At 35.9% G+C, this 13,658-nt stretch overlaps 1 protein-coding gene across 1 annotated transcript in view; it reads left to right on the top strand.

The window, feature by feature from the left end:
* Positions 1 to 13,658, top strand: part of GNL1 (G protein nucleolar 1 (putative)) — a 969,220-nt gene that overhangs the window by 293,489 nt on the left and 662,073 nt on the right. Inside the window, exon 4 of the mRNA XM_044084464.1 lies at positions 12,674 to 12,825. Within this exon, the coding sequence (XP_043940399.1) occupies positions 12,674 to 12,825 (152 nt within the window). The remainder of the gene's footprint in view (positions 1 to 12,673; positions 12,826 to 13,658) is intronic.

Genomic DNA, 13,658 nt, shown 5'->3' with positions numbered 1-13,658 from the left:
TTCTTTGGCCTCACCTACTACTATCTCCACCTTGGATTCTGGATGTGAGTCCAGATTTTGTCCCATCCAACAGGACTGATTCACCCAGACCTTCCCAACCTCAGACTGACCGCATGGTTTCTGCAGTTCTATTGACAGCCAGTCAACCTGTGCTTTCTTCCCCAGCCCATTCTGTTCTCTTGTCATCCCATAAAACTTCTACTAGGAAACTGTACAAAAGCAAGTGGAAAATATTTGTTTATTTGGTGGAGAAAAATCACATAGAAGCCTTTACAGTTCTTGCATATGCAGTCCTTGAATTTCTAGCTGAAAGAGCAAGCTCATCTAGTAGTAAAGTTCAGCTTGCAGCAATTTCAGATTTCCATGTGGGATTACCCAATTCTTCCTTAGCTTCTGCAAAAATTTGTGAAGCATTCCTGAAAGGTACATTTTTTTTGTTAAGACCTGCCTTTAAGGACCCTGTTCCTACCTGTGATTTAACTCTAGTACTGCAAGCCCTGACTCAATCTCCCTTTGAGCCTGAAGCCAAATGTGATTTAAATTATGGACTGGAAGACTGCCTTCCTTGTTGCTATAACCTCATCCAGTAGAATATCAGAATTTCTTGCTTTATCCTCAAAACCCCCTTTGCTTGGTCTTTCACAAAGATGGGGTTACCTTATGGACCAGTGCTTCCTTTCTACTGAAGGTGGTGTCGTAATCCAATATTAATCAAGCCATTCGTCTTCCAGTATTCTTTCCAAATTTCAGTAACCAAGGGGAATTCTTGTTGCATTCATTGGATGTCCATAGATAGTTGCGTTAATATTTTCATCGTACAAAATATTTCAGGAAATCAGACCAACTTTTTTTGTCCTTTGCACACCATAGGTTGGGGCAACCTGTCAAAATAACTGTAGCCCGATGGATAACAGAATATATTTCTTTGGTGTATGCAAAATTGAATGTGGACCTCCATAAACCTTTAAAAACTCTACCAGATCTGTGGCAACTTCCACAACTTTTCATAGTAGAGCTTCCATGGATATTTGCGCTACTGCTGCTTGGTCTAATGACATACTTTTATCAACCACTACAAAGTAGATCTGGTCTGAAGGGGAATAACCGTGTTTGGCTCGGCTATTGTCAGGAACATCCGTCTTTAGGGTCCACCCAGGGCTCAGGTAGCTGGGAACTCTGTCCCATATGTTGGATGAATGAAAATTGACGACATCAGTAGAATTCACTACCTCACTGCATCAGAACCAACACAAATACCAACCAATTCAAAGAGTTTTAAAAATTATCTTAATGACACCTGGCTTTGTTCCTGCTACTCCAGGCTAACTAGTTTTAATAGTTTCTGGTCATACCTTTTTTTCTTCCCTGACCACCTCATAATCTATGCTCTCTCTCTCTTGTATAGATAATCTCTAACCTCATCTTTTCTATCCAGTTCCCCCCTACAATCCCTTTCTCAGCTTATTTTGAGAAACTACAATGTCTACACTACAATAAGGAATTCTAGCAGATGATTGTATAGTACAAATGTCAGCTATAACAGGATAGAATGTAATTTCTGGTGTACTTGTAAAGCTTGTATTTTTTTGTACAAGTTTTTTGTAATCTCTGTTTGTGGATCTTTTCTCCTCGGGCTTCCGCTGAAAATGGGTCTTATCCCAGTCAGACTTTCTGACTAAACAGATGTAAAATAAATAAGTAATTACTCACCATAACATTCCATCTGTGTTGTCCGTTTTCATTCAGCCTCAACTCCCCACCCTCCAACTTCTGGCCCTTTTCCAGTTCAAGTTCCCTCTGTCAAGAAACATTTGTGAGGACACAGTCAGCATCCCTTGTTCCCTTGGATTTGAACTCCAGTGATGGGATCTTACACACTTCTTTATTTATAATTCTTCTTCTCTTAAGCTATATGCATTATCTGAGGTGAGAGGGGACCAGAGCATTGTGGATAGGGAAGAACTTGAGAGTTTGTAGGCTTTGCTGTAGTAAAAGCCAAGTCAGATCAGAGTCCTATATGTTGAGGCTGAATGAAAATGGACAACACAGATGAAACATTATGGCGAGTACATAAATTCTTTTTTGGCACCACCTTTGGCATTCTTTTAGCTATTGTAGATGCAGTAACTTTATAATTATGGTTTAAAATTGAAATGGGCCTATATGACGCTGGGGTCTGATGGATCTTTTACTCTCTTTAGCTATTACAGCCACCACTGCTTTTTCCAGGATGCTAGTTCTTCCCCTGCTTTTAAAATACTGTTAAGTAAAACCTTCCAGATCTTTCACTTTCTTCCCTCCTAGCTTCCAAACTTCCACAGGAATACTGTCTATTCTTGGAGACTTCCTGGGTATTGATTGTATGTCATCATTTTTTCTTCATCTCCTCCTATCGTAACTGTTAATTGTTGGGCTTAATCTAACTTTGATATACTAAAATCTTCTATAAATATTGCTGTTTGTGTTCTGTCTTGATTTCCAGATTGTTCTGTCTTGATTTCCAGATCGATCTGCTTTATACAATTTTTCACAAAATTTCCAAAATATATCTTGTACTTCTATAGGACCTCTGTGGTTATTGTTCTTGTTATAAGCTCCCTATTGTTCACAACCCTTTCCACTTTCTGTTGCCTAAGTCATTGTGCTAAACGTTTTTGTGCTCTGGAATTATCAAAAAACAGCAGCCTTTCTAAACTCATTCATATTATCCAGACACTCGCTCATTTTCTCTTTAGTGCTCTGTAGTTGTGCCTCTAAATAATTCCTGTTATTTAAGCATATCTCTCTTATGTTCTACCCTGTTTTTAAATTCAGCTTTCATTTTATCCCTCTTACTAACTGTAAATTCTGAAGAAATTTTTATCTTGCCTAATAACTCAAGTCATTTCCACTACCCATTCCTTAAATGCCTATCTCTTTTAACAGATAGGTGGGGAAGTGCCAGTGTCTCATTTTTACTTCATTACCCTCCATTTTTATCTTAGTTGTTATTGGCACGTGATCTGAAATAATTATTGGATGTGTGTCAAAGCTTTCAGTTAAATGCACATTTCTATGAAATATACTTTCTGTCTAGTTCAGCCCAGTTATTGTACCTTGAAGAATAATGTGTAAATTCTCTTCAAGTTCCTACTACTGAGTTCACATCTTCAATACCAAATATTTTCATATTTTATTTCATAAATTTACCCAGTTTTGTTATTGTTTCCCTTCTGGGTCCCTCAGGTACATCCTCACTGTTGCAAATCAAATTCCGACCCCCAACTGTAAGTATTATTCTATGCTGAAAACTGATTATTTCTTCCATTTTTTTCTTACGCTCCACAATAGCAGTTGTAGGTGGAGTGTAAATACATGGCAGCATAATTTTCCTCCCTTGCCAGTAACCCATTACTACCACAAATGTAACATTACTAAACCACTTAGGAGGGAAGCGTAAGCAAACATTTTTTTTGGCTAGGCTTAATTATGCCCTAGGGCCAATAGCCTAGTACCTACCTATGAACTTATCATTTCTCCCCTCCTTTATCACTATTGGAGCTCCTCCAGCACTTAGTATAAGTACACCCATTTGTCTTTGAGCTGATAATACCCCCCCCAGAAATCCTTTTGCTATGAAATTCACAAAATTCACTTGCTCACTTCTTTCCAAATGTGTCACCTGCAGCATTGCTATTTGCACTCCGCATTTCCTAATGCAATTCAGTGCTGTTTCCTTTTTGTCTATATCTGTGAGGCCATTAACTTTCCAAAATAATATGGTAGTATAGCCATTGTAATAAGTTATTATTCCCGCCTGTTACATATCCCAACTTTTTAAATGTCTGTTTCTAGCTGTTGTGTTACTTGTCCCCACCAATGTTTGGCAGGTTGATCTTTTATACAGTTGTTTCTTGTCATCTTTATTTGAACATATGCCACATTTTACAAGACTTTGTTTAAATGAAAACCATAAAAAAGAAAATTAAATAAAAAAAAACGCCTGTAACCTATTAACTTAAAACAAACGCACACAACTATGTATATCTTCAAATAATGAAGACTAACCCTCCTGATAGGAGCAGTTGTACTAAATCGACATTTGTACACAAGGCATTTACCTAACTTAATATTATGGTTCCACAAAACAGCGTATTAAATAACTGTTAAAAAAATGCTGCACAGAATGCCACCAAGCCATATTTTAGTCATGTTTAAGCGCTTTCATTCTAAAACGTACAGAACAACTTCATAAACAGTTGTAAAGCTGGTTTACTCCCTTTAAAAGACCTCAAGGGAGCCAAACTGAGTTCTCACAGAATTCTTAGAGACATTCCACAAAATGGACATCTTAGAGACATTCCACAAAATGGACAAAAAGCATGCATAAGTACAAATAGCTAAAAATACATTCAAATAGCAACCTTTCGATATAAAATTGTAAAAACCATACCAGGTTTAATAAAAATCGTTATTGAAAAGTTCACGAGTTGAAATTCCAAATAAATTAAACAAGTATATATACTCCATCCAGAACAGAAAATCAAGTAACAGCCTTACCTTTTAGAATGGGTTTAATGCTAGCAAAATCATTAATACTTGGTGCAATTAAGTAAGAGCTGCCAAAAAAACTGACGCTGTTCTAATCAAAGTTCCCAGTCTCCTCCCCTAGTAGGCACTGGAACTTTTTCCAAAATTGTGAAAACAAATTTCCTGAAATGTTTGCATACTCTAGAATGCTTAAAAAGAGCATTTGTAGTTTGTGCTTTTTTCTTAGCATATAAGTGTTGTTAGATTCTGGTTTTAAAAGGGCCAGTGGTTTTGCCTACATAAAATCCAGGGCAGGATGAGCAGAAGGTAATATAAACAACCCCCTTTGTTTCATAATTCTAGTTCCCATTAACTATAATCAGCTTTGGGTTTCCTGTGACCAAAAAATGTGAGCCTTGTAATCTGCATTGCTTGCAGGCCCCACAACTTTTCATCCCTGCATTTTGGGGTTAAACACGTATTTATTTTTCAACAAACATTTAAAGTTTTTACAGTTTCTATGCACAGACCTTGGTTTTTGCCCCACCTGATCCAACAACCCAAGGGTGCCAAAACATTGTTCCAGTGACCAGTTATTGCTTTGCTGAAGGAAGAAAACATCCCTATTATATTGAATCACCATACCTTGTGATAGGTTGTCATCTTTTTCTTCCTTGTGTTGTACGGAATATGGGTTCTGTAGGAGTAGCCCATATTTGGTAATCCTTTTCTCCAATGCCCATGTAAAAAAACTTGCTTACCAACTCTGATGGGTAACCATGGTCCTTGAAAAGACTGCAAAGCTTGAATCCCTCCTGTTGAAACGTGATACTGTCCGACACTAACCGGCTTAACCTGATAAATTGATCCTTTACCATGTTTCTGTTCTGCCACAAGGGATGCTGGCTGTCAAAATTGATGGTATGCATTGGAAAAAGTTTCTTTCCTAAAAAATGTTACATTCATGTCTCCCCAAAATTGTGTTCATAGTTGTATTAACATAAGGAAATTAACTGAATTTGTCTAAGCCTAATAGGTGAACTCCAAGAAATCCATAGAGTGGTTAAGGAAGTCAATAAATTCCATCAGTTTGTCTCTACTCCCTTTCCATAGAAAGAAAATTTCATCCAGGTATCTCATGTAACTTTCCATCTTATCAAAAAGGGGAGAATTGAATACCATGTTGGTCTTTCAGGTCCACAGCACCATATTAGCAAAGATGGGGGCCAACACTGTCCCCATAGTAACACCCCTATGTTGTTTGTAAAACCAAACTGATGTCAGATTGATTCAGGTCAAAGCATTTTACTATAGCTTTGAGGAACCAGTAAAGTCCAAGTTTGTGGGGTATAACTGTAAAAAGTTCCTTGATGTCCACGGTGACAAACGAGCTTTCAGATAAAAAAATCAAGTGTTAGCCAAGCATTCAAGGAAGTGCCAGGAGTCTTTAAAATTATGCCTTTTGTTAAAAAAAGTGTTGTAATTTCAAGTCCACATATTTCGCAAGGGGTTCTGTCTCCAATCCTGCTGAAGCCACTATAGGTCTAAGAGGGGGGTTGGTCACAGATATGTGGATCTTGGGGATCCCAAATACTGCAGGGATCCTTGGGGATCCCAAATACTGCAGGGATCCTTGGGTTCTTGACAGCAAAGTACTTCCTTGTCTTAGCTCCCAGATTAAAATTGATAAAGATGTCTTCTAAACTCAAATTGATGCCATGGTAGGCTATGTTTATCGCGTTTTGTGATGCCTCAGAGAAAAATTCCCCATTGTTCAGATAGTCCAACATTTTTGAGGAGTAAATGAAATGCTCCATCAGCACAACCACCCCAGTTGTTTGGCTTCATGATATGTAAATTTCTGTTCTGACATGGGGAGAAAAGCAGTTCTGTTTCCACCACTGTAAGATTATAAAAGGTACGCTTCTTACTAGAGCAGCACTGTCTGATGGTATTTTCACAAAGATGTTCGAATAGTAAAACAGGTGGTGCCAAGGGTAGGTTATATGCACTACTCCTGCTCACTTCCACATTCTCCATGCTGCCTATGTTAGGCATCATGGTTTATTTTAAAGTTCAGTTTCCTTGTGAACAACTTTAGTTCGACCATTAAATCCACTACTTTGGGTTTGCAAGAGGGAACAAATTTAAAACATGCCTTTTCTAATCTTCCAGGAAAAAAAATATTCTGAAGGCAGCTGGATACAGCAGCTTGAATCTCACACCTGTTTTTTTTGATTGCTAGGATAAATTTGCTTAGTTTCTGTACAGTGTACATTGAGTAATCATTTTCCACAAACACTGTACAAGCACTGTACTTTCTCCAGTTTTTAATCCTTTGCCCTTCAGACATTGTTTTGTCAGGATCAACTCTTTCAGCAGGTTTGATTGTATCTTTGCTAGTACAGGCTTGGCTGCTTTCTGATGGTCAGGTTTGGAGCATGCACATGTGCTGTTTCAATTAGCAAATCCTGCTGTAGAATAAACGTTCAGTTACATATTTATGCTTTCATAAAATTAATAGAGCCTGTTCCTTCCAGTTTCTCTGTACAACAGAAAATCTCAGATTTTCTGTGTGCGCTGTGTCCTGTAACTGCATTTTTTTAAATGGCTTTTGTTGAGCAGTCACATAACTCGGCCAGCCTTTTCTTCATTTTGACCTCTAATTTTTGTAGTTTTATCAGTTCAACCTTTTGTTGTTTGAGTTGCTGCAGTCCTTCAGTGTTTTGTTTATTTTCCAAAAAAACAAAGTTGACTCGGAAATGGACAGACAATCCAGTATGTAAAGTAAAAACTTTCTTTATTCCATAAACAGACATAAGTGCTTTTGCAGAGATACTGCTTCATCAGACGTAATTCCAAACAGATTTTTTACCATTTAAATATAAAAAGCTATCACCATTTATCCAATCAGGAAAAGCTCATAGTTAAAGAAACAGAACCATTATTTCACTTTTTATGCATGCAAAATCTGCTTAAGAACACATTCACTATCCGCAATAAAATACAAAAGTGTATGTAAAAATAGAAATATATACACACATAAAACTAGAAACATATAAAGCTATAAACATTCTATCAAAATCTAAAAATTAGAATTATATTATCTGCACAACAGTCTTGCTTTTAACATAGGTTTGAGTGGGTCTTTGTCATTTAAGCCATGACCATTGTCCCCTCTCAAGCGAACTATCCATCTTGTTTCTAACTGTTCAGTATAATTTCTGGTATCTCCACCTCCGATGTTTTCATAAACTCTACCTGTTGCTCTAAATTTAAAAACATGAGCATTATCTGTTTAACTAACATGTTTGGCAAGTGCATTAGAAGCACTGCCTTTGCTGATATGGTAGATAGGGCATTTCGTGACAGAATAAAATAGCATATCTGTTTTCCCTACATAGAATTTGTTACATTTCTGACGAGTCTTGTGCTGATCTGGATGTATAAATAAATTCAAACTATCTATATGCTTACATGGAGAACACGTACCACAATTCTTAGTAATATTAGCACTGGTTTCATTCCTTTTATTTTTAGGGTAACATAATTGCTGCTTCAACGATCTCATGTTTTTCTATAAAAAATTGGGTCTGCTGTCCACAATCCCTTTTATTTTGTCATCTGCTGTAAGAATATGCCAGTTACTTGCTAATAATTTCAGTATACATACCTGAGTTATTAGAATAATAAACTGGAACTTTTAACTTACTTCTATAGATCTTATTTTCTGTAACATGATTTGATTCACTACCACTAGAAAAATAAGGTCCAGCTTTACCATTTTTCATCCTAGTTAACATCTTGAATAACATTATTAACTTCTTGTTCAAGATAGCCTCTTTTTTCAAAAGTTTCTCTTAGGGCAGCAGTCTGTTCTAAGAAATCATTGTCCCCTACATTCAAGGGAAGCTCTATTTATCTGATTTTTAACAACATTTTTAAATACATAACTAGGATGCATACTTTCTCTGAATAACAGGTGGAAACAGGTGGTCACAGTGACATTTTTTTTGTACAACTTCGTGGTAACACCACCTAAACTATCTTTATAAACTTCAGCATCAAGGAAATGTATCTTTTCATTTGAAATTGCTTGTGAAAACTTCAAGTACGTCATAGTATTTGATATATAATCAACAAACTTATTAAATTGTTGCAGTGACCACCCCCACAAAATAAATAAATAGTCAACAAATCTGCGATTAAAACAGTACCATGTTTTTAAATCTTCCATTAAGTATATACTTTTCTTCCCATACAGACATCACGGCATTGGCGTAGCTATTGACACACGAGGTGCCCATAGCTGCGCCATTTCTCTGCCAGTAGATTTCATCAAACACAAAAATGTTTTTTCTTTTTAATACTTTGAATATTGAATACCAATAAATATATTCTTAGGGACACCAAGCACTTTCGTAATGATTTATTATAGTACATGACTAAACGTGAGGATAGTAGCAATGTATTTTTAGCAACTTTGGATGTTGTGCCACTATTTACAGTGATACCGAATGAAATTGGTATTAATAGTTTGAATGAGTTTTTAAGAAACTGTACTGATTATGCAGTTGATGAGTTACAAATGTTTACATCCTTGCTGAAATGTTTATTGTACAATAATATTTTTGTGTTTGATGAAATCATCTACTGGCAGAGAAATGGCGTAGCTATGGGCACCTTGTGTGCCAATAGCTATGCCAGTGCCATGATGTCTGTTGGGGAAGAAAACTATATACTTAATGGAAGATTTAAAAACATGGTACTGTTTTATCGCAGATTTGTTGACTAATTGTTTATTTTGTGGGGGGGGTCACTGCAACAATTTAATGAGTTTGTTGATTATATATCAAACACTACTATATACTTGAAGTTTTCACAAGCAATTTCAAATGAAAAGATACATTTCCTTGATGTTGAAGTTTATAAAGATAGTTTAGATGGTGTTACCACGAAGCTGTACAAACAAAAACATGTCACTGTGACCACCTGTTCAGAGAAAGTATGCATCCTACTTATGTATTTAAAAATGTTGTTAAAAATCAGATATATATAGAGCTTCCTGATTGAATGTAGGGGACAATGATTTCTTAGAACAGACTGCTGCTCTAAGAGAAACTTTTAGCAAAAGAGGCCATCTTGATCAAGAAGTTAATAATGTGTTATTCAAGATGTTACTAGGATGATAAATGGTAAAGCTAGACCTTATTTTTCTAGTGGTAGTGAATCAAATCAAGTTGGAAAAAATAACATATATATATATAGAAGCAAGTTAAGAGTTCCAATTTATTATTCTAATAACTCGCGTATGTATACTGAAATTATTAGTAAGTACTGGCATATTCTTACAGCAGATATCAAAATAAAAGGGATTGTGGACAGCAGACCCAATTTTTTATATAAAAATATGAGATCATTGAAGCGGCAATGATTTTACCTTAGGAATAGAAGAAATGAAGACGGTGCTAATATTACTAAGGCTTGTGATAGGTGTACTGCATGTAAGCATGTAGATAGTTCAAATTAATTTATACATCCAGATCAGCACACAACTTATTTATTTATTTATTTATTTTATTTATTTGCAGTTGTTTAACCAGGATAGTCCATTGGGCCCAAGGAACCCATTATACTTTTACTGTTTCTGCTACTTGTTCCTCAATACATGTAGTTTATTTAGCATGTTGTCAGAAATGTAACAAATTCTATGTAGGGTAAACAGGGCATTTTGTTACAGAATAAAAGAGCATATCTACCATATCAGCAAAGGCAGTGCTTCTAATGCACTTGCCAAACATGTTAGTGAAACAGATAATTCTCATGTTTTTAAATTTAGAGCAATAGGTAGAGTTTAAGGAAAACGTCAGAGGTGGAGATACCAGAAATTATACTGAACAGTTAGAAATAAGATTGATAGTTCACTTGAGAGGGGACAGTGGTCATGGCTTAAATGACAAAGTCCCACTCAAACCTATGCTAAAAGCAAGACTGTTGTTCAGATAATATAATTCTAGGTTTTAGATTTTGATAGAATGTTTATAGCTTTACATGTTTCAAGTTTTACATGTGTATATATTTCTATTTTTTATATATGCTTTTGTATTTTATTGCTGTGATGGTGAATGTGTTTTTAAACAGCTTTTGCATGCATAAAAAGTGAAATAATGGTTTTGTTTCTTTAACAACGAGCTTTTACTGATTGGATAATTGGTGATAGCTTTTTATATTTAAATGGTAAAAAAATCAGTTTGGAATTACATCTGATGAAGCAGTATCTCTGCAAAAGTGCTTATGTCTGTTTATGGAATAAAGTTTTTACTCTACATACTGGATTACCTGGCCATTTCTGAGTCAACTTTGTTTTTTGGAGACTACAGTTTTTACTCTTTTCGACTTGGGACTTTGTTGTTGCTGGTATTTATCCTATTTTATCGTTTTGTTTATTTTAATCAACGCTAAGCATTTTTGATGTATACTGTAGATTGCTGACAGCCATATCTTGCACCATAGCTGGAGCTTGAACTGCGTTTTGCTGAACAGCTGCTAGATTCTTCCCGGTCAGTGTTTCTCTGTACCTTTTCTAGGTGATTTTTTTTCAGGCTGTTTAGAAGTTTCTTCTTTGCTTGCATCTAGCAAGTGTACGTGCTAGCCAGTAACGGAGTTTATTAAAAGTCGCAGAATTACTGGGCCTGATCTCTCAGTTATTATTTTCACACTGGGAAAGCTGAAATGAAGCTGTTTCTCAGTGTGCAGCCATCTTGGAAGAGTCTATTATGTATATATTCTTAAACACGGGGGATCTTTATTTGGTCACATTCAGTTAAATTTATGCTTTGTCATATACTTTGACAGTTGCCAGATATTTTGTGATTTCTTAATGGTGTGGGACCATTGAATGTCTAAATGTGAGTTTGCGTCTGGTTTATTTTAAGGCATTCATTCCTGTTGTAAGAGGATGTCCACATTTTATAATTGTAGGCCCCGAGCTTTATTTTAACAGCAGCAGGTTTCAGTTTGTAGTTTTCTATTGTGTGTCCATACATCTCCATTTCATATAATTTCTCTCTCACCATGCTGTTTTCTGTTGAGTTTGTGGAAGAACTGTGCTCTGAGCACGTGCTTTGGTAAATAAGAAAAACTGCTGATGAGTACACTTTTATTTTCATTGCTGGTTTTAAGATTAATGTTACATATTAATAGGCTAATTGTACACACAGAGAAAAATGAAGAATATATGTAGCAGTTCCACAGCAGGGAAAATTTAAAGTCAGTAAGCCATGTCCTCTGGAAGGTGTTTAGCCAAAGCATCAAGCAAATAGTGCATCGCTTTCTGTTAATTAGCAGAAATGAGAAGTGTGTCTGGGTTCAGAGGCATTGAGTGGTGAGGCTTCCTAGATGCGAGCCATCTCATGTAGTGAACTTCCGAATATTAGCGCTATTCAGGCGCTTGGCACTCCTAAATGAATTGCAGTCGCATTTTGTGAGAGTATCATCGGCTACATTACAGTTACTGTTTAAAAAAAAAAATGTTAAAAACTTCTAAGCTGATTCATAGTAATTATGTATTTTTATTTATTACGGACTCATACAGTCAGACAGCTGGTTTATTCCTGGCTAGGTGTTGCTACTGCTTTTCTGAAGATGAGTTTATAATAGTGTAAAAACGTTTACATTACATTTAGAATTGTGACAGTACACTTTTAAATGCTGTAACAAAAGGAAGTGATATTAAACCATGAAATCAACTAAACATCTAATGGAAAATGAGTGCATTCATATTGTTTACACCATATTAAGTACAGTTTGATAATGTATAGTTTGTTTATGACTGCAGACTGAACATTGTCTAATTATGGCAGCAATTTCTTATAAGTTGTCCAGAGCTTTTTACTTGTTTCAAAGTAAGGTGCTTATTAGCAGTATTTGTTTGCACTTTTTTATTGTAAACCTCGAAAGTTCATGCTAACAGGATCTTGAAAACTGCAACGAAATTAATAAATAAAATTGAGAAAAAAATAAAGTGGATTAAAATTTATAAAGAGCAGACTTACATTTTTACTGTAATGTGTTTCTTTTGGATTGATTTTAAAAATTCATAATGAAGCTAGTTCATAATGTATTGGCAGTTCTCTGCTACAATGGTTTCCATTGTTACCTGCAGTTCTGGACTTCCCAAAGCGTCCGCCGTGGAATTATGAAATGTCAAAGGAGCAGTTGCTGTTGAGGGAGGAGCAGGCTTTCCGGGAGTACCTCGATAATATCTACAGCACATTTAGTCCAACACAGCTTAGCTACTTTGAACACAATCTAGAGGTAAGTGCTGGGAGATTGAGTAGAAAAATGTGTCTGTGACTCTGCATTGTGAATACCCACACCCAGAAGTGTGGTCACTGATCTTGTCTGTCTTCTACTGAAAGTATATGGTAAGGGAAGGGGGTGGGACCCTTATAGCTGGCTAGTGAACATGTCCTAAATGTGCAAACTTTGTATGTAGATTGTTCATTGTTCTAAGAATATGTTATAAAAATTCTGTTTTACTGTATTTTCTTGTTTCTAGTCAGGTAGATGTTTAGAGGCAGCTCATGTGATAAATATTTTGCTTATTTAAATTAATGTAAGGCATTTAAAGGTTTTTGAAGTAATGCTTCTTGTACATATTTTGTTTATTAAGTCGTTTAACAGAAGACCATATAGTTTCCAATATAATTCCTATTTTCCCTGAATAGCATGGGAGAGTACTGGCTTGTCAGCAGTAAAGGATGAGAAAACAACTTACACTATTTTTTTTTAATTTCTCCAAGTCTTTTGAGTTTCTAACACCATAACGGGAGTGGACCTCATTCCTAAGTCAAAGTATGATTAAAGTTCATGAAATTAGTATTGTTTCAATCTTTGTCAGCAAAAGGTGCCCTTCGGAGCACTTGCAACATGCCCAGTAATGACTACTTCTGCAATTAGTACGGAGTTACATGGATTGGTAATATATCTAAATACGACTGTAGATTCATTTTTATTAGACCCGTTGCTCCTACTACTATTGGAACTGTCTTGGTATCTTTCTTCCACATTGCTCTCGTTTCTGCCTGCAGATTCTGATATTTTATGACTTTGTCTCTCTCTGTACGCAGACACTGTAGTCACTGGGT

Source organism: Protopterus annectens, chromosome 9.part0 (assembly GCF_019279795.1).
Source record: "Protopterus annectens isolate FY-2018-M chromosome 9.part0, PAN1.0, whole genome shotgun sequence".
Classification (NCBI taxonomy): domain Eukaryota; kingdom Metazoa; phylum Chordata; order Ceratodontiformes; family Protopteridae; genus Protopterus; species Protopterus annectens.
This window is presented reverse-complemented; position numbering and strand designations above follow the sequence as displayed.